The sequence below is a fragment of the Macrobrachium nipponense genome, chromosome 1 (assembly GCF_015104395.2).
Source record: "Macrobrachium nipponense isolate FS-2020 chromosome 1, ASM1510439v2, whole genome shotgun sequence".
NCBI classification, from domain to species: Eukaryota; Metazoa; Arthropoda; class Malacostraca; order Decapoda; family Palaemonidae; genus Macrobrachium; species Macrobrachium nipponense.
Genome location: NC_087200.1, coordinates 115,215,527 through 115,238,061, shown reverse-complemented (window position 1 = coordinate 115,238,061; position 22,535 = coordinate 115,215,527). Strand labels below are relative to the sequence as shown.

Genomic DNA, 22,535 nt, shown 5'->3' with positions numbered 1-22,535 from the left:
ATAAGGTTTATAATTGTACAATTTTCCGTGAAATGGATAATGAGCCCTGCTTGTATTATGACGAAAGTTATATCAGTCTTCATGATTCTATTAGTGGAAGTAACAGTAACTGGTCTATATGAACGCGAAAATAAAGAATTCCTACATATCGCAAATCAAACAGGGAAACGACATGAAAATATATATTTAGCTCAATGTGCCTGATGCGAAAAAAAAGGAACAAGGGGTTCAGCAGTTTTCCTTCAACTTTGAGGTTTTACTGCTAAGACTGGACCAATGGCATGTTCCTACTCCAGGTATTACCACAGTATTAATCAATAACAACAACAGCAGTAACTAAAACAACGAAAACATCAATAACGAATTGTTAGAAGAAGAAGAAAAGAAGAGATGTATTAATAATGATAATAATAACACTGCCGTGTTAAATAGGCTCTCTTACCGTTAATTATACTTTCCTAAATTTTGTGTGTTGATTAGAATAGTTCATTAACCGTTTTCCAGAAACTGTCAGACTTTCTGGAAAGCAATATATCTACCGTAAGCAATAAAAAGTTATTCAAATCGATTCATGCACTATCATTCTCTGTGTTTCAGATAGAAGTGCGTCCCTACAATCATCCCGTCTACGGCATTATTATGGAAGGAATTTGATGAATTGCGGTATTATCTTCACTTAGCCTGCAGGATAACTGATCTTCTGGTTGGGTGATGATCAAAGGTTGACGACCCAAAGTAATTTTGTTTCGCTGAATTTATCATAATTTTTTTTTTTGTCAATTCTTGGGCACAATCTTATCAAAACTCAAAAGACTAAGAAGCAATGGTTAACTAGTTGTTCATCTTAAAAGTTCTGTCATTTGTGGTAGAACGAAGTAGTAAACACCATTAAAGTTATGGTTCATATTATATAATTACATTTAAAGGTGATAGAAGAGACTATACAATGATTTAATAACAATTAATATATAACTTGTAAGAAATATAATCAATTTACCATAGGTCTAAGCTATTTAGTGTCTCATGATTATAAATTCTAGATGTTGCAAAGAGTACTATACTAAAAACAGTATTCAAATGAGATAAAACATTGAATAAAGTTGTGTACATCATTAATGCTAAGAAACTATATTCACCAAAACAAATCAGTCCTGTTACTACTACTATACTACTATTGAATTGCTGCACACTGAATGTGCTCAACAAGTGGGCGATATATCTCATAACACTTGCGGCTTCAGCCATCTAAAGGCATCAGAGACCTTTTACTGATCAGTCTCCTGCAACTGGATTCACTGCTCGTCTAACTAAAAACACTAAATATCGTTATTTACTCAATTCCAGCCCTGGGAGTGGGAGATAGTGACGATGAATGACTGAGGGAGACTCCTTCGAGTCCAAATAAATGAGAAAAAAAAACCATTTACTTCCTTAGGTAACTATATGGTCCCATGTTAATGGAAGTAGCTGGCCAGAGGTAGTGATAACCATGATGAAGAGGTCTCGAAGTATCCGACAGGCAAAATTCAGTGACTCGTAGGATGACAATTTGTTAAATAAATTCTGTACTGTCGCTAACTCTAGCAGAACAACTTTTCAGGCAAATTCGATATGAGTCTGATACAAAAATAGATTTGCAACATAATCCTTTCACTTTTAATCACAATGACTTTATAAAATAGGGCTGAATATTACTTTTGAATCTTCAATTATTCAACGAAAGCAATGCCAACACTTCAGACTAGATTTCCGGGAATATGATTCACCACTCAGTTCCATCATCTAATGACACCTCCCGGGAAAACAAACGGACAGGATTTCTTCTCCAACACCATTCCGAGACAGCTTCGAATCTCCACTCCCCAGTCCCTTTTCCGGGAAATTTCCTCGTCTAGAGTTATTATTTCAGTCGACCTATTTATTATTCAACAAGTTTCAGTTCGGATCAAGTTCAGCTTTAACTGTACTGAGAAAGTCAACTTCAAGTAAGGGGTGATACCAAGGTGTGTATAGATTTTACTCCATAAACTAATTAAGTAACCTTACTTTCACTGGGCATCTTCTGTAGAACATCGGAGATTCGCCAAATAAATGCGGGGGTTGACGGGTGGATTGGTTGTCAGTATGCCAAGTAGGGGCTTCTTTATAGTGAACAACGCCTGTATCTGAGAGAGAGTTATTAAACAAAAGAATGAGCTAATGGCGCTTTACAGGAGCCCCGTGGTGGTTGCGTGTGCCTTTGACTATTATTACTTCACGGATAACGGAGGGTGGGGAAGGGTTGTTGGTTAGTTCAGTTGGTGTTGAATGTTAACACTATTCTGTGGGAATTTACCAAGATATGAGTATGTATGTATGTATGTATGTATGGTATGTATGTATGTATGTATATATATATATATATATAATATATATATATATATATAATATATATATATATACTAGCTGGTTACCCACCCTATGGGCGGGTCTCAGCTAGATTGGTCCGTGTAACCCAGAACATAGTTTATAAAAAGAAAATAGATAAATCAAGCCACAAATGAATACAGTACCAAGACCTGAATTGTGAGGAATGCAAATCTGACAAAACAAACAACATCCTTGAAAATGAATATCAAAATGAAGCATCATAAACATATATGGCAGAGAGATTCCAATTCACCGGAGAGCCTTTTGGTAGACTATGTTCTTTGTGTTTCCCCTCTGGTGACAAAATGAACAGGCGTTCCAGAGAGCCGACTCTTGAGCACGCCACATAAAGCTGCCTGTGAGAAAAGCAAGGTTGCTCCAAGTTGATGCCAGCCTCTCTGAGAGACTGTCCCTGGGCTTTATTGATAGGCATGGCAAAAGCCAACCTGACTGGGAACTGAAGGCACTTGAAACTGAAATGGAAAAGAAAGAAAAGAGAAAGCTCCTTTCTCTGACCCTCTTTCTGTCTCCAACCATCACTGTCTCTTTCACACTTTCTTCTCACTAATACCAACTCTCTGTCTCTCTGTCTCCAAACAACTGCTCTTCTCTGTCTGTCTGTCTGTCTCTCCCTCTCTCACTTTTCCATCTTTCTCCTACCTAACACCCCCTCAACTCTCTCTCTCTCTCTCCTCCTTCCCCTATCGCTCCTTTCTCTTACTCTTTCTCTCTCTCTCTCTCTCTCTTCCTTCCCCTATCGTTCCTTTCTCTAACTCTTTCTCTCTTTCTCTCTCTCTCTTTTCCTCTCCCTCTCGTTCCTTTTTCTTACTCTCTCTTTCTCTCCCCAAAAATCACTGTCTTTTACCCTCTTTCTTTTCAGTAATACTAACTCTCTCTCTCTCTGTCTTTTTTCCTCTTTCTTCTCCCTAACACCCCATCAACTCTCTCTCACTTTCTCTCCCTCTCATTTTCTCTCTATGTCAACCCCCTTCTAAAACCACCCTCTTTGATGTCATTGATGTTTATCCTATTGTATTCTTTTGCAAATGATAAATCATATGTATACAGAAATTTGTAAATTAACTAAGTCTACGGGCATAGCCGGCCCCGTTTCACAGGCAGAACCAGCTCTGTTTCTGGGAATCCCTTCTCACCCCTTGGGAACCCGGGCTTCCGGGGGTTTCCGGGCTCCATAACGTAGGTCTCGACCTTCCCGGGGTGGAAACCCATCTCCGTTCCGAATCTCAGTCCCGTCAGACCGACGGCCCGGGCGCCCATACCAATCATACATACATACATATATACATACATACATACAAACATACATACACACATTGCCAAATATATAACAGATATACAAAATTCATACACAGACACACACATATATATATAGTGTGTATATTATTTACACTTGCAAATTCATATGCATTATCTACAGTTTACTGGCAAATCTTCAAATGCCTCAATGATATTCCATGTTTGAAAGAAGGATAAACAAAACTGCTATGTTTACTCACTCCAATGCCGATAGCTGTTTCAACCAATCATGATCTTTCTCTGCGTTACTCAATGTTCAAAACAGAAATACAATACACAGCACGAATTCTATAATTTACCCTAGATTTCGCATCATCTTTACATCATCTCTTCAAACGTCATAGCTGGAGTAAGGCAACGAAATATATAATTGCTGTGGTTTCCATTTCAAATCTGACTGCAGTTTTGCTTTGCCATATCTCCTTCTGAGCTTCCAATATATTTGGGAAAGTATGAGTTTTTTCTCATAGGATGCGAACGGTAAACAAGCGGTAAGCCTCTTATGCACGGTGATACGGATTTGTGCAATTTTTTTGATACGAAAAGGAATAAGATATTTTTACGCTTTGAACGCGCGGTCTGACGAGAATGAAATAGACTTTCGACCAATAGTTGTGACGTATTTGTTGATACACACACACACACACACACACACACACACATATATATATCTATATATATATATATATATAGATATATATATATATATATATTATACATACATATATATACATACATATATAATATATATTTATATATATATATATATACCATATAAATAATATATAATATATATATATCATATACATATAAATATATATATATATATTATATATATATATATATATATATATATATACGTATACATATTATATATATATACCATATATATATATATATAATATGCAAATATTTATACATATATATACACATACATATATATATATATATATATATATATATATATATATTTATATATATATATATAAAGTATGTATGTATGTATGTATATATAAAAAAGGCGACACTGCTTTTTGAGAGAGAGAGAGAGAGAGAGAGAGAGAGAGAGAGAGAGAGAGAGAGAGAGAGAGCGATACTGACGAGGTCGATCAAATACTTTTCATTTTAACATCTAGCTATTTCTTTCTCGTATTTCCTCATCCTCTCATTTTTTTTTTTTTTTTTTTAATTATCTCAATTTTCCATCCTACGTTCTTCGGGGAAAAAATTGCACACTTACACTTAGTCTTTACCTTTTCCCGGTTTTTTTCATCCAAAAATATTTTTGAGCCACGAGAAAAGAATTCTCCCTCCATTCCCTCAGACTTCTCGGGCTTTAATCATCATTGATTTTCAATAGAGAACATTAGCAGATGTCGAATACACTCAAAGCAGACGACCTCGCAAAGAGTTATGAACGTGGGAAATGACGAGGCTTTTAAGATCTCCGCTCTTCTTTTGTTTCCTTGTGGCACTTCGTTTGTCTTCGAGTTTGCCAAGATTTCGGTTTGGGCGTTTACTTGTTTGTTTTTTTATTCGTGGCGTTACAGGAGTTTGTTGGTAGGGTGAATTCATTTGATAGTAATATGGTTGTTGCGCAAAATTGTTTGTCTGCATTTGCTTTCATATATATATATATATATAATGTATATATATAATATATATATATATATTTAAAATGTTAGTCTTTTTCTATGGCCGCGTCATTTCATTTTCATGAGTTGTTCTTCTTTTCCTATATTTTTGCATGTCAGAGTGCTTGCAGATCTTTCGTCCACATGATACATTTTATGTTCCTATCAGTTTTATTGTTGGTTCCGTTCCATACTTCGACTTTATTAATATTTCTAAATTCAGCTTTTCTATAGCGTTATCGAAGTCTTAACAGAATGGGTCCATCATTTCATCTGAAGTTCATGAAACCGGAAAGGAAGGTACTTCATGGTTCCTTATTTCTTTAATCTATATGCTTATGGCATTCACCTTCTAGGTAACTAGACAATAAATATGGCAAACTCTGTCCAAAACATCAATACAGAAAACTCGATTGTACGCAGTAGGCTTAAAGGGAATTATGATAGGAGTTAGTGAATCTTCTCCCAAATGGCAAATTAAACGTGTATACATTCCGATTTCCTTCGTTTTTTGAGACACGGCAAAACCATTATGGAAGGTAAATATCGTATAAAAAAAATCACACTGAAATTTCTTATCTCTCAAATCTTGACGTTATTTTAGTATAATCCTTATATAGTTTACTGATATCTAATTTCGGAATAATCAATGAAACCATCAGACCCTTCTCTAGCTTGGTGAATTTTGGTAAGTGCCACTGCTTATTGTTTGTATGGTGTTTTCACGTTGCATGGAACCAATGGTTATTCAGCAACGGGACCAACGGCTTTACTTGACTTCCGAACCACGTCGAGAATGAATTTCTATCACCAGAAATACACATCTCTGACGCCTCAATGGAATGCCCGAGAATCGAACTCACGGCCACTGAAGTGGCAGGCTAACACCAAGCCGACCACGCCACTGAGGTGCTTAGCTTTGTAGCTCCGAGAAGAGTTGAAGTAAGTAAAGAACTTCTGCAAACAGAAAATACCTTTTCATTGGTCTCATTACTGTTCAGTTATTTGCCGATAATGGGGTTGTATTTCTTTGACGCCCATCACCAACCTTGGAAACAATTTTATATCTATATTTTGAGGGTAATTTTTTTATTATAATGTAGGCATTTATAAAGTTTGTTAGTCTACTGCTTTTGGAATGCGGAGACTTTTGAGGAAAGGGAATTCTGAGCTCCGTGGAATGGGAACGAAAGTCATGGAATACTATGGAAGGAATGCAACTGGAAAGGAGACAAAACAACTCATGAGTAGATAGAGAAGGTACCAAGATCATTTCAGATTAGCTCAAGATAAAAATGGTACAGAAAAAGAAGGTAACCGAAGCCCTCAGATAAGACCTAATCCTGGTCAATTTTTCCCAGGTAATAGGATGCCTCGGCCAGTAGTCATCCATCTCTCTCCGTCAGTTTTAAGGAAAGATTGCTGTTCTTTTATGTACCGGATGGAAAAAAAAAAGCAGGACACCGCTGGGGAACAAACAACGCTCTTCAGAGCACCGTTCCTTCAGAACAAGCTTTGGATATTTGTTACATATATCATCATTTCTCTCTGTTGAACCGAAAAATACCCATCAATTCCGTGAATTACTGTGCATGATCAGTATCTCCTATCAACTAATATTATTATTATCCTTCTTTTCTTTCTGTTGGGTTGGGGAGGCTGGTGCGCCACCTCAAAATTTCATCCATAGTTAGGCAAGGTAGTAAGCCGATCATTTATTCATGGTCAGCCTAAAATATTTTAGGGTTAATCCATGATGTCGAACGTATTTGTTATTTTTTCATCTTCTAGGATTGTTTACATGTCTAATTCTGAAAAGAGTTTTACATCATTCTACCTGCTAATTTCAGGAATGTATGTTTCATTTCAGCAGAATTTAATTATAGTGAGGAATTGAGTTTTTTTTTTTTTCTTTATTTTTTTCGTGGCGGAAAGATCACGTAGCATTTGTCCGACAGTCATTTGAATCATTCTAGGCAACAGCCACATTCATTAACATTTTAAGTCTACTAATGAAATCATACAAAGAAACGTATGTAAAGGGGAACCTTCATATACACACACGTCAGCGGGAGATAACGGCAATGGAGATAAAGAAAATGGGAATTAAAATCGATCGTGGGGGCGGAGGTCTGAAATATAAGTCTGGTGAAATATAGTACGTGGTAAACATACCGCATTTCATTGACTGCGCTGCAACAAGAAAACATAAAAGCATCAGTCATTCAGTAGGAAGAATCGTTTCTCAGAGACATCTGCAGGCTGTTTGGCCAGTAATGGCTGTTGTCTTCTTTTCAAACAAGGACTGTCCAATGTGAGATCGTCAAATGGTGTTAAGTTCTCGCATCTCCCTAAGGTTGGCTATATTTATAAAGTGGCAGCGAAACGTAATTTGGATGTGGCGACTTTTTCTACTAAAGACGACGCTGACCACTCGTCGTCGTCGATTGGTTTGGCGTCGGACTCAAAGCAAACGAAGCATTCACTTGCCGTCGTAGAGGCCTAGAGAGTCATTTGGCGTATTCTTGCCCACCGTGTGACTGCTGGGCTGCTCCGGGTTCGAACTTCGAAGGTGACTTGTTGGGAAAGCGTATTATTCCTGAGCGATTGCGTCATTATGGGAAGGGGGGGGGGGGGGGCGGGGATAGGAGGTCTTTTCATATTCCTGTCTTACGTTTAAACAGCGTCGGCAGCCGTCCCGAAGAATATTATTTACTGCCATGGGAGTTATTAGGTCTCGTCTCTCATACTGCCTCATGATAGGAGTCTCCTTTTGGAAAGACACAACGTGGTCATTAAGTATCATTCCCGGACGTCCTCGGATTGGGCATCGGAACTGGTGTCGATTGTCTTTCTTATTCTAAGGCCACTGTGCATGGGTGGAGCGAGACTCGACGTCTTGTGGGTTTTACAATATATTCCAAGGTTTATTATCAAGTTGGTAACGGTGAGGTCTCACGGAACACGTTCTTCTTTTCCTACATTTACTGCACATGTGAGCACAGCCGTACTATACTTTAGCTGAGGGTTGGTCGGGTCTACCTTTAGTCCATAAATTTCCTAACTTGTTTGTCAGTGCTGCTGTTCGAATAAAAGTGACAGACGGTAACTCAGGCGGCCAAATCAAATTCATCGAGGGGAATCATGGTGGACGGCTCTCCGCCTTCTTCAGGTCACTCAATCCAGATAAGTTTCCTTAGTGCACAGAGTAGTCATTTTCACAAGAGATTTTCACAAAAAGAAAGGAAAAAAAATAACGTTTTCTTTGCGATTAAACTTTTCTAGGGCTTGCCGGGCCTTGAAGTTGCTTGGCTGGAAAGCCTTCTTGTCAAATATTTAGTGCTCTCAGCAATTTGTATAAAAATGATACATAAACTAATTTCAACTCCTAGATAAAATCTATAACGCACACGGAGATACATGCACACAAACATACACATATATACACACGTATATAAACCTATACATACACAATCTATATATATATATATATATATATAAATATATATATATATATATATATATATGCATATACATACATACATATACAGACACTCTACTCTTGATAGACACGTATTGCAACACTGGCAAAGCACTGAGTGGAATGCTTTGTTTTAGGACAACAGATAGACTCCAACGGAGAACATCCCGAGGCCTGAATAAAAAGAGAATGCAAACAACCGGTCAGCAGAAAACCTTTCACTTTTTTTTTCTATTGTTTGGAACAATTACCTTATGTTGGCACCAGCCTTTTGTGTAATGAAACTCTCTCATACCAGATACCAGCTTGCCTCTTCAATATCAATTCATGTTTACACATCACAGCTAACACATTAAAACTGACAGAAAATTAAGATATGATATTTACGGGCTATGAATAAATGCGAACCGAGAACGCCTCAGATAGTCAGTTGCAATCTCACACACACACTCACATATATATGCACATATAAATCTCTCGCGATCCACACACATACACACATATATATATGCTTAAAAATTCACAGTAGATGTACGTGACTTCATTAAATAAGCGAATACCAAGCGCTTTCGTGTTTACTAAAACACTGTGTGTGTGTGTGTTTGTGCGTGGTAGTGCGTCTATGTATGTGTTACTAGTGAGTCGGTAGAAACCATCCATTGATTTATTCTTTTCATGTCACTTTTAGAGACGAACTGATAATTATTGTTCAGTACTTGAATCCCAGGAACTCTGCCCTTGATGATTTCCTTTGAGGTGATCTGGTGGTTGCCAGAGACCTTGGTAAAAGCTGATTTAATTTGTGGACGCACACTTTACATAACTGTACTTATGTAGGAGTATATGTAATTAGAATTTACATTGCGCGCTTATAAGAGTATTTTAATTTCCATTCTATGCATACACACATACATATATGGCTGAAATATTTCCTGATAAAACAGAATTCCATCCAATAAAAGGAGCCCATATAAATGCCAAAAGGCAGAATGTTAATGCTATATTTCAGAGAACAACCGTTTCCTTCAACAGGCAAGTATATGAATGAAGTAGGAATTACAGGCAAGCGGTATTTATACCAAGAGTTTCAGAAGTCAGCCGTTATGTCACTCCAGTTGATAGCTTCTTAATCTTCTTAAATCTTAATCGGAGGTTATACTAAGATTTTATCTATAACATCAGTTCCAAGCTCCGTTTGAAAGGTTCATCGTATTGCTTTGTTTAATAAGCGCTAATTCTACTCTGACTTTTGAACTGACAATTGCTGCTATAAATTTTACTTGAGAGTAAACTTCCATCACCAGAAATACGGGGGAGAGATTTACCAGCGTTTGGGACCTGGCTTTTGTTGGATATTAACCAGGGATTTGGCTAAAGTATTTGGGTAGGTACAAACAAAAGGGTTAGAGTTTCAAAGCATCTGTGTCAGCGTTTTAATCCCGTCCAGGTGTGGGATTTTGATTTTATCGTTGGACGACTCTCTAGTCTTGTTTTGAGGGGGACGGCAAAAGATCATGTTAGCTTTATGGATCGCTCTCTCAGTTGTAAGGTCAGGGTACCTTAAATATGAAAGCTGCTTACAAATTAGTTCAATTTCCCTTTCCAGAACATCAGGAGAGCAAATCTGTAAGGCTCTTAAAAATAAATTGCTATAGTTCGACAGATCTAAACTGATAGATTGTTTTCTTTTTTGGGTAAGAACCCTAATACCACATCTACCAGTATCCAGTTTTGAGTATCTTACTTTATAACATATGAATCAATAAATCGGTAGTTTAAACTTTTTAGCATATTTTGCTGAACGTAAGCATTCCCATATTGTGGTTATAATTTTATTTGTAAATAAACGTGACAGATGTTTCGGAAGACGCTGCCACTTTTCCTGTTACCTTTGACAGGTGATATGCAGGTGGGTCAAGCCTATTAAACCATGAAGTTTAAAGGAATTATCTCTTAAGCTACCCTTTTGGATAAGCCCAACCGCCCGGTCTAGCCGAGAACAATAGTCAGCAGGGAAATTAATTCATTCTTACAGAAAGCACGCTGTGAAACGGGCAAATGCAGTTAAGCATTCCGAAAACTTGCAAACAGGCGATGCTGCAAAGGATATCTGTTAATAAACTAAGATCATCTGACGATGAAGATTCTTCGTAATGTGCATTTTGTATAGAATCATATTATTACAATTCCTGTGATAATTACTGTAAATAAATTATTTCTCTCCCAATGATGAGTTTATGTACAACAACCTTATAAAAAGTAAAAATTGTTATACGCATTAGATTTATGAGTTATAACACGGTCCAGAAGTTATAAAAAATCTTTATTTACTCTAATATGTTTTCATATCTGTATGTTATATATTTTTCAGAAGAAAATGTCATAAGAAATAGTGAATGGTAATGACAGATTTTTTTTTACTTTAAATTAAAAATATATTCAAATAAAATGCTATGTAATATATGCAAAACTTAAAAGTTATTAATCATAAAAACATAAAGAGAATATTACAGCCTTAAAAGAGAGAATAAGGCAGAATACTGTGGTTTTAAAGATAAAATATACTATGAAAAAGGAAATGAAATTTAAGTAATTCATAACTTGATAAATGAAAATGAGGGGAAAACCTAAAATGAAGAGCAATAAAATGCAAAATATTGCAAACTTGTTTAGGAAATGGATAGTATGGCATACGGAAAATTCAAATAATAAAAAAAGAATAAATAGAAGTAATCTAGATACTGATAAGATTATAAGAAAATGTCATAAGACATAACATACTGAATGGTAATTACCGATTTTTATTACTGTTAATGGAAAAGATAATTAAATAAAATATGTAATATAATATGCAAAATTTAAGGGTATAAGTCACAACAAATATAACAATTAATAGTCTCCAAAGTAATATCCAAATAGAATGGGGATCGAGTTTACGGATTAGGATTTATTAATACGGTCAGTTTCATTAGGTACTGTCCCAAATATTGCCTCCCTGGGAGATGGCTGAGCCCTTAAGAAGGGGACGATTTCAAGGTTAAGAGAGAACTGGCAAAAGGGTTTTTCTCAAGGAGGTAAACAATCTATCAGTTTAGATCTGTCGAACCACAGTTACGCCAATCTTGATAGAATGTCATGCTAACTAAAATAGTGACTGTATGAAAGTGAAAATGTTGGTTTTCGGTATACAGTAAATTTGTATTCTATTGTGTCTCAAATTAATAAAACATCAAGAAAAGGAATTACGCCATCTATTTTCCCACTCAACTTTTAATTCGATGCTAGGCATTAATGCATTTAATTTTGAGAGAAATTCGTTGAAATTGCCTCACCTATCATCCAAAAATGTTAGGACATCATCTACACATCTCATCCATAGCATGTCTTTAGGTTTCATGAGATTTATTACTAGTTTAAAAACATTCCGTGTATAGGTTGGCTAAATAGAACTTAAAAGGCTGGCCATGCTGCACCCGAATTTTTGTTTATAGAATGACTCCCCGAATGAAATGACGCTGTTAGATACATATAATTCAACTGACTTTATTACTTGATCTAGGGCTAGGGGGGAAAAGGATCTGAAAATGGTCATAATTTTTTCTCTCAAAAACTGTAGAAGGTCCTTTGCCTCGACTGTGAACAACCCTATATCGGTTTTACTGGTAAATCACTCCCCCAGAGACTAATCTACACATCAATGTATTTTATAGTGTATGGCAGAGTACACAGGTATCTAACTACCTAACTACAAAGTATAATATTTCCAAATTGCTCACAAATAAAAAGCTTTCAAAAAGAAGTTTTTTTCCCCCTCTCTTTCTCTCATACATTTGGCCCAACACACCAACATATACACTTCATATTACTATATTATTGGGTAGTGTTCATGTCAGTTTCCCTAATCTACCCACCCGGAAACAAGGCGAACATTTGAATTAAGATATGTATTTAAATTTCAGTTATATAAATTGTATCAAAGTTTGTTCATAACGAGTAAGAAATATATGTTTTTTGCGTTTCCTCTTAATGCAAACAGAAACCTATATTACTAAACACTTATCAGATGAACATATTCAGTTTCTTTTCTTTCAGTTTCTTCGCATTATTATCGTCTTCGTTATATTGAGGCCCCTCTACGTGGAGAATAATCCAGCCCCATCAAAAGTTAGAGAGTAACCCTAAGGATGCCAAACATTCTGATCACCCGAGTTTGTGTAAGTTTCTAAGCTTCAAGTCCTTAAAAGATTTCGATTCCTAGAGTTTCTCGAACTTTCTTGTCACTCATCTGGAAGTATAGAAAATCTCAAATCTACTCTTAGATTTTTAAAAATCCTCCATTGTTTGTTGTATCTATTATTTTTCTCGACGTCCAAATCATTTGCTAACCGTTTTATCTCACAAGACGTACTTATAGATCTTTATCTTTTGATAAGGTTCACATTACAGACATTTTCTTATTTCTATGAGAGAAAACTTCAGTATCTTAAGTACGTTAAAAAATGCATTAAGGTAGAAACTGCAGCCAGACAACTAACAATATCGAAGAATTCATACCTGCAAAAAAAAAAAAAAAAAAAAAAAAAATACGATAAAAAGTGAGTTACCTTTCAATTACTATACTTTAAAATTCAACCACGATGAAAGAGCACATCAAAATGAAAACAAACACTTGATAAAGAAAACAAAGCAGGTACGTTCACCTTACATACCTGTTGTGCCTTTCTTTAGATTTAATCCCAGGATTACAGCAGCTTCTGGCCACAGCCACTGGGCGGTTTTGCTCTAAATCTAAAAACTTCCCGAGACAGGAATCCGATTAAGGTCCCCATGCGCCGGGTTACAGACATTAATCTGGATTAGTTTTTCAATCAGGGTTGTTTCATGCCTCTACGGTTACAGATTTGGGTTTCTGCATTTGTTGATGCTTGAGATTTTTTTATATTTTGCTTTTCACTGGTTAGGATATGGTGGTGGTAAAATATTATAGAGAAAATGTAGAAAAATTCAGTAGGAAATGAGAATAAGAAGCAAACGAGTATAACCTAGCAAATTAAAAGTCCCAGTGACAAACCATATAGGTAGAAACACAATTTTATCTAATGAAATATTTGCAGGTTGCTGAAATGGGGCCGCATATATATATATATATATATATATATATATATATTATATATATATATATATATATATATATATATATATATATATATAATACCAGTTACTATTCAAAAAGAAAATATACTGGACAAATACGGATGAAGTTTGCTACGCGTAAACGCAATTGAGCAGAATCATAAACAGAGATGGGGTTCACGGCATCTATTAATAAGAATGGGTTAAAAGACCAGTGTTTATACTTATGAGAACAATGTTTTCAAAAATTAAAGTTTTAATACTTTAACGAAATGTCACATTGTCTGTTAAGTATAAAACATGCAAATTACTATATCTAGAAGATAAAAATTGAACCCCACAATTCTAGTAATCAATCATGTCATCTAGTTCTGAAACATCTAATTAAAACATAAAAGTGGAGATACTGAATTTTATTCTTTATCCACAACCTGGTTACTCTCACAGATTCTCAGAATGGCTGCTCAAGAACTGAACTGAACAAAGTCTTTCAATCGCAATATCGCAGAGGGCAAAAATCAACTTGTACTTAGACTATAACATAATAACAACCTTAAGTGAAAAATTTTGTTGTACAATAAATGAAATTGTGACTACCTTTCTGAAGTTATAAGTGGGGCTTCCTTAGACCCAGTAAAAGACGAGCTTTACTAGAGGGTTAATTCAGCCTTGATTTAGGATCGTTCTTCAGTTTAGTTCTTTAGATGCCTCTAATAATCATCTTCAGAATGAATCAGAGCCATTTCGGAATGAGGCATCAAATACCTGTACTAAAAACACAATGTAAAGTCGCTCAAATTTAACAGGCAGTCTCATAGAAGTTCGACAGACTTAGTATTCTTCGAAGAACTGATTTTCTTTGTTTACATAATCAGTAACGAAACACTATTCAGTCTATGAGATATAATCGTAAGAAACGCTATTCAGTCCATGAGATATAATCGTAAGAAACGCTATTCAGTCTACGAGATATAATCGCAAGAAACACTATTCAGTCTATGAGATATAATCGTAAGAAACACCATTAAGCCTATGAGATATAATCGTAAAAAACACTATTCAGTCTATGAGATATAATTGTAAGAAATACCGCAAAGCATATGAGATATAATCGTAAGAAACAAACACTATTCAGCCTATGACATGTAATCGTAAGAAAACACTATTCAATCCCCGAGATGTAATCGTGAGAAACACTTTCAGCCTATTAGATGTAATCGGAAGAAACACCATTTATTCTATGAGATGTAATTGTAAGAAATGCTATTCAGTCTATGAGATATAATCGTAAGAAACACTTTCGGTCTATGGGATATAATCGTAAGAAACACTATTCGTTCTATGAGATATAATCGTAAGAAACACTATTCGTTCTATGAGATATCATCGTTAGAAACACCATTCAGTCTATGAGATATAATCGTATGAAAAACTTGTATGTCTATGAGATATAATCGTAAGAAACACTATTCGGTCTATAAGATATAATTGTAGGAAGGGCCAATCAGTTTATAAGATGTAATCGTGAGAAACACTTGTCAGTCTATGAAATGTAACCATATGAAACACTATTCGGTCTAAGAGATATAATTGTAAAAAAGACCATCAGCTTTAAGATGTAATCGTAAAAAACACTAGTCAGTCTATGACATATAATCGTAAGAAACACTATTCTGTATGAGATATAATTGTAAGAGAGACCATTCATCTTATAAGATGTAATCGTAAGAAACAGGATATGATTATCGTGCAAAGCTCCCTAGAGAATCACGGCTGATAACAGGTACTCTAAGCTATTTACACCCATTATTCCTTTCTGTATAGTCGTGTGTATAGAGAGAGAGAGAGAGAGAGAGAGAGAGAAGAGAGAGAGAGAGAGATTAGTACTTTACTACATGATGGGGATGAAATTATCTGTGTTTTCAGTATTGGCATGGTACTTGAATCAAATAGGAATATGTAAACAACAATCCGAACCAAAGTTAGTCTATTGTTGAGAAGCTTAGGTAAACTTACCCGCTTCCGAGTTGCTTAAAGGTTAAACGCATCTGACTTAATAAGGAAGGCCTTATGAGGTCTAGTTCATGATCAGAAATTTACGGCTTGGGGCCGAGATTAGATTTCAAGGGAAAATGTAAGGAAAACTCTAAGGATCAAATTTAAGGGGGATATATCTACAAGTTAATCAATCGATGTACTAGGACTCTCAAGGTCCAACTTATTACTGAAGGTAGGTTTACACCTACGCACTTTCGTGTTGCGGGCTGTTACGGGGTGGGACCGCAAGAAACCCTTACAAAATTGACGCGGTGGGGAGAAAAAATGACCGTTATTGGGCGGCGTGGGGCGGATCCGGGCGGTGGATTACGGGCATCTCACGGCGTGTTCCTGCGTGCCTAGCGGAGTGTTACGGAGTTGGCGCGGTGTTTTTATGGTCGTTGTTGCTATGCCAGGCCACGCGCTCTTGCGGCTTTGTTACTCCGTGTAGCGGTGTGTTGCGGGTGGGTTGCGGTGTTGTTGTGGAGTAATACTAACATAATTCTTAATAATGAGACAAATGAGAAGCCAATGATGCACATGTAAAGCATAGAAAGTAATAAAATGAACATGAAATGCATAGAATGTAAGAAAATGAACAAGAAAAGCATAAAAATGTAAGAAAATGAACATGAAAAGCATAGAGAATAAGAAAATGAACATGAAAAGCATAGAATGTAAGAAAATCAACATGAAAAGCATAGAGAATAAGAAAATGAACATGAAAAGCATAGAATGTAAGAAAATGAAAATGAAAAGCATAGAATGTAAGAAAATGAACATGAAAAGCACAGATTGTAAGAAAATGAACATGAAAAGTATAAAATGTAAGAAAATGAAATTGGGACTTGGTTTATACCAGAACATTTTCAACGGCAAATATCATATATTATCAACTAAGGTCAATATGTCTTTAGTCTTTTATGATTTTTCATTGTTCCCCTGTTAATAACTATGTCCAGTCAATGTTAATTATTGTTTCATTATCATATTTGTATGTGTTCATGTTCATTTGATCATGTTCTCAATATTATATTATTGTTCTTTATTATGTTCTTTATTATAGTTATTATATCATTTGATGGCCATATTTATTTCATGTTACATTTCATTTTATAGTTCAAGTTATTTTCCGAGTTCTATTTATTTCATATTTCATATATCATATTTCATGTCAGATTTCATGTTAGATTTCCTCATGTTATAATTCTTTATGACCATGCTTCTTCATTTTTCAATTTCATTTCATCCAATCATATCATATATATTGTCATGACATATAAATTAAGCATCAATAAGGAAAATGTAAATGCAAGTCAGTATTTCAACATATTTATTACAAAAAGAAACATTATGAATGATATAAAATGTACAAAATCATTTAATATTAAGAAAATAACTAAAAAATCATTTATTATAAAAAAAATAAAATTCTATTTATTTATACATTGTCGACAGGCTGTCAGAGCGCGAATGATGCCCCAGTGGTCTGTCCCGCCCCTTTTATCCTCCCCAGAATGCGCGGCGACCTTCCATCCAATCGACCTATGTTTTTGTCAAAATTAAGAGGTGGTTGTGGAATTATTGATATTCAGTGTAAAGAGAAGTCAATCATGTTTAGTACATTTCTAAAATGTTTAAAAGATCGTTGTTTTGGTTACCAAATGATTATGTTCTCAATATTGAAAAATTGTATCCACTATTCAACTGGAAACTAATTTGGGAACATGTAAATAATAAGTATATAGAAAATAAACGTAGAGAAATTTTGTTTAAGTATGTTCATGAAGTTTTAAGTACAAATGATAGGCTACCCATGATGAAAATAAAAGATGTTAAGGAATGCGGTTGTGGATGCATAGAAACTAATATGCATATGATATATTTCTGTCCTTTGGTTAAGAATTTGTTGTCCTGGGTATTCGAATTGCTTAGAAAATGTTGTAAATTAAAAACTAATAGCAGGTTAAGGATTTTAAAACTACATTTTGAAGTAAACTCAAAAAGTGATGAAAATACTGCAATGGTAATAATAGCAATTTATATTTCAAGAATATGGATGGCAAGATATTTGGGAATAAGTACTGACCAGCAAATTATTAAATGTATAAAGAATAGACTGTTAAATACATTTAATGTAAATATTATAGGATTTAAGTCTAATGTTAACAAAATTTTCACGAACCAGTATGTTTCTAATTTAAAAACATTTAGAAAAATAATAAATTGTAATATTTTTATATTATAATACATAGATCTCACAATGTATATACAAAATTGTAAAATACAATTTTGTAAAGTAATATTTCTTAATAAAAAAAAAAAGTATTGAGGTTAACCTAAAAAAAAGAGAAAAAAAAAAAAAATCTACCTAGGGAGACGCCGTAACACGCCGCACGTACGCCCTGCAACATGTGCGCAGCATTTATTAATCGTGTATGAAGGCGCCGTAAGGGCACCGCACGGCCTTCGCATGGCGCCGTAACACTCCCTCGCGGGTGGTATGACGTCACACCACATCGCACCACGTGTGGTGTGTTGCGAGGCCGCTCCACACCGCATATGGCCTCGTGCGACTTCATCAACCCGCCAGACGCCGCTCAAAAATTTGAAATGATTTAAAATCCGGGTGGTGTCGCGAGGCGGCGCGCTTTTGGTGCATTTATAGTACGGTTTGTAACGGTTTCTTGCGGTCCCACGCCGTACCAGCCCGCACCACAAAAGTGCGTAGGTGTAAATCAGTCATGAGAAAACAGTTGTTTGCAGCACTGAAATTCTATCAACACACGTGTGACACACAAAGGACTGATCAAATGTGGTGATGTCGCCAACTCTTCATACTTGCTTAATATAAATCTTACGTTTCCAAAATTCACTCAAAGGGCAAGAAATGACTGAATTATTTTACAGGAAGTTACTGTATTGAATAGGAGGGTGTGAAACGCAGACACCGACTTACGTTATCTCTCTTAGTAAATTCTCTTAGCAATTGCTAATAACACGAGGTCATTCACATACAAGGGAACCACAGCACTTTAATTAGTTGGCTTCATAGAACGGGAGCACGGCTGTCGGGGGATGACAAAGGATAGCTATGAAGGTTAGCACAGGCACATAAATGGGAAAAATTCAGTAAAAGAGACCGAAATGACTGCCAACTACACCCGTACTTTACCGTCTCCGCTTCTTAAAGGGCGCCGATGAAGGAAGGGAGATTACACTCCAATGCCATCAGGCAGGGTCCAGATTGCAGCCACATGGGAACACAAGGAACAAGAAGGGCAGCTCAGCAGATGAAGAGCAGTTGCTTTCACTGGGAGTGGGGCACATCTGAGCCTGCTACTCTCTCGGTGACTTCTATTAACTTCGTATGCCCTCATACGGGTTCTTGATTAATTCTTGTCTTTTGGGAGCTTCTGGAAAGACGGGCAGCGGCAGAACAAGAGAGGAGAGAGAAGCTCATTTCGAAGAGAGAGAGAGAGAGAGAAAGACACACCTCGCGCTTGTTCATTTATAATTTACGTTACTGAGTGGTAAAATGGGGAAATATATATATATATATATATATATATATATATATATATATTATATATATATATATATATGTGTGTGTGTGTGTGTGTGTGTGTGTGTGTGTGTGTGTGTGTGTGTGTGTGTGTGTATATTTTATCTTGTCTTCAGCCTCCATCCATCTCTATATGGGGTTGCTGTTATGTGAAAGCCTTCTCCATCTTCTTCTATCTTGCGTATACTGTTCTTTTAACCATTTTTCCCGCATGCCATCTGCTACGTTATCTTTCCTTCTGAATCTTGGCCTTCCCTTCCTCCTCCTACCAAACCACCTCCATGTCCATGACCCTTCTACACACATGATCCTCCTCTCTCTTCATGACATGACCAATCCACTGCAATTTTCTATACTGAATCTTCTTTGACGCTTCTCCACTGTGACTATCCCTCTAATATAATCGTTTCTGATCCAATCCCTTCTTTTGACTCCACACATCCATCTCATCATCCTCATCTCTGCCACTTCTAACTTCCTTTCTTGAGCCTGCTTCACTGACCACGCCTCAGCCTCATATACCATCGCTGGTCTCACTGCACTTTTATAAAAGCTTCCTTTTACTGTTGCACTAATCCACTTGATGCATAACATTCTTATTGATCTCCTCCAATTCATACTAGCACACTGTATCCTGTGGTTTATTTCCGAGTCCATGCCTCCCTCCTTCATCACACAGGACCCAAGGTACTTGAAAGTGGTAACCCTCTTGACGTTGTCTAAATCTAATTTAACTGCACCCTCTTTGCCTTCCTCTCCCATCCACAGATATTCTGTCTTAGCTCTGCTTATCCTTAAACCTCGATCTTCAAGTGCATGTCTCCACAATTCTAGTTTTATCTCCACCCCTTCCCTAGTCAGGTTCACCAAAACAACATCAGCAAACATCACACTTCACAGGACTTCTTTGCTGACATCTGATGTAATAACATCCATCACAAGGTCAAAGATGTAAGGGCACAGAGTTGAAACTTGACGTAAACCAATTCTTGCACTAAATTTTTCTGGCTGTCCCCACAGTACTCCTTACTTGAGTGGTAACCTCTGCATACATATCCTGGACCACTTTAACATACTATTCTGAAACACCCTTCTCTCTCATACATCTCCACAGTTCTTGCCTAGGTGCCCGATCATATGCCTTCTCCAGATCAATACATACTAGATGTAGTCCTCTCTGTCTTCTTCCTGTTTGTTTCTCCATTGTTTGCTTTGGTGCAAAAATTGTAACAACTGTACCCTTATCCGGCATAAACCCAATTGTTCTTCATTTATTAATGTTTCATTCCATATTATTTTCTCTTTAATTCGTACATATATCTTCATACTATGGGCTATCAATTTTATCCCTCTATAATTTGTGCAGTCTTGTATATCCCCGTCTCCCTTATATATTGAGACCGTAATACTATTATTTCTCCAGCTGTCTGGCATTTTTTCTTAGGGGTAGATCTTAGAAAAGAGGTCCCAGAGTATATCAACCCCTTCTGTTCCCAAACATTTCCACATCTCAATTGGTAACCCATCAGGTCCAACAGCCTTTCCATTTTTCATCTTGTCAAGCGCTCTCTTCACTTCTTCTCTGGTGATTATCTGCAACTGCTCTTACTATTGGGTTTCCCTCTCTCTCATTCTTCTGGGATTCTCTTCGTTTAATAGCTTGTCAAAATGTTCCTTTCATTTTGCTCTTTTACATTCTTCCCTTGACAAAGCTCTTCCATTTCGGTCCTTGACCTGCTTGACGTAGGTACTGCAAACATGACCTTATTGAAGATGAAGAAAAAGAAATAGAGCAACTAAAGATCGGTCTCTAGTTGCTCTATTTCTTCTTTTTGCTATTTTGCTTTGTTTCTAATTTCTCATACATCTCCTTTACTCCTTATGCCTTGCCTTCGCTACAGTGCTTTTCGCTTCTTCGAAAAGTACTGCAATTTTCGAAGCCATTTCATTTTCCACAGATTCATCCCTTTCATACATTATCCTTGGTTCTCGTCTCTTTTTTACCTTAACTTGGATATCTTGGTTCCACCACCAGCTCTCCTTTTCATTAGTCAATAGGTGGTTCTCTAACTGATGTTTTCCTTAATAGTTGCTCTATTTCTTCTTTTTGCTATTTTGCTTTGTTTCTAATTTCTCACACATCTCCTTTACTCCTTATGCCTTGCCTTCGCTACAGTACTTTTCGCTTCTTCGAAAAGTACTGCAATTTTCGAAGCCATTTCATTTTCCACAGATTCATCCCTTTCATACATTATCCTTGGTTCTCGTCTCTTTTTTACCTTAACTTGGATATCTTGGTTCCACCACCAGCTCTCCTTTTCATTAGTCAATAGGTGGTTCTCTAACTGATGTTTTCCCGAATAGTTCTGCTGCACACATAGTTTTCACCGGTGCATCCGCCGTATCAAAACACTGACCTATCTTGTGGGCTAACATTACACACACACACACACAAACACACACACACACATATATATTATAATAAATATATATACATTATAGAGGATATATATATATATATATATATATATATATATATATAAGTCATATCACTTACCGTGATTCATATATATATATCGAGCTACAATCCGTCCTTTAATATCTAATTCGCTCTACCTCGGAATTAATATATTTTCATATATGCTTAACGAAGGGGAATTTTTTCTCGATAATAGATTACCTGTACTTGGGCGCGAACGCAGGTACATTATAAATCCAGGAGAGTCAGTGGAAGCTATAACCACTCTACCACCGCGAGAGGCTTAAAGGATATGTCGTCTCTAACCTCAAAATACTTTCTCGCGCTGAAGTATTCGTTGGTTTGGAGACAACATCAACCCGCCTCGACTCCAGTAGTTAAGTAGCGCTTTTGACAAACACGTAGCATTTACATAAGTCATGATCACATTACCGTGATTCATATACATATATCGAGCTACGTACAATGGTCCTTTAATAT

The 22,535-nt window shown here is 36.2% G+C and overlaps 1 protein-coding gene across 1 annotated transcript; it reads right to left on the bottom strand.

Annotated features, from left to right (window-relative positions):
* Window positions 1-19,897: 19,897 nt before the first annotated feature.
* LOC135218915 (uncharacterized) lies at window positions 19,898-20,464 on the bottom strand. Its single transcript, XM_064255358.1, has one exon. It carries the CDS (start codon window positions 20,462-20,464, stop codon window positions 19,898-19,900), a length of 567 nt encoding a protein of 188 aa, XP_064111428.1.
* Between the last annotated feature and the right edge of the window lie 2,071 nt (window positions 20,465-22,535).

Bases quoted from the DNA above. Each gene is read 5' to 3' on its own strand.
- LOC135218915 (XM_064255358.1), bottom strand. From the start codon at position 20,464: ATGTTTGCTGATGTTGTTTTGGTGAACCTGACTAGGGAAGGGGTGGAG.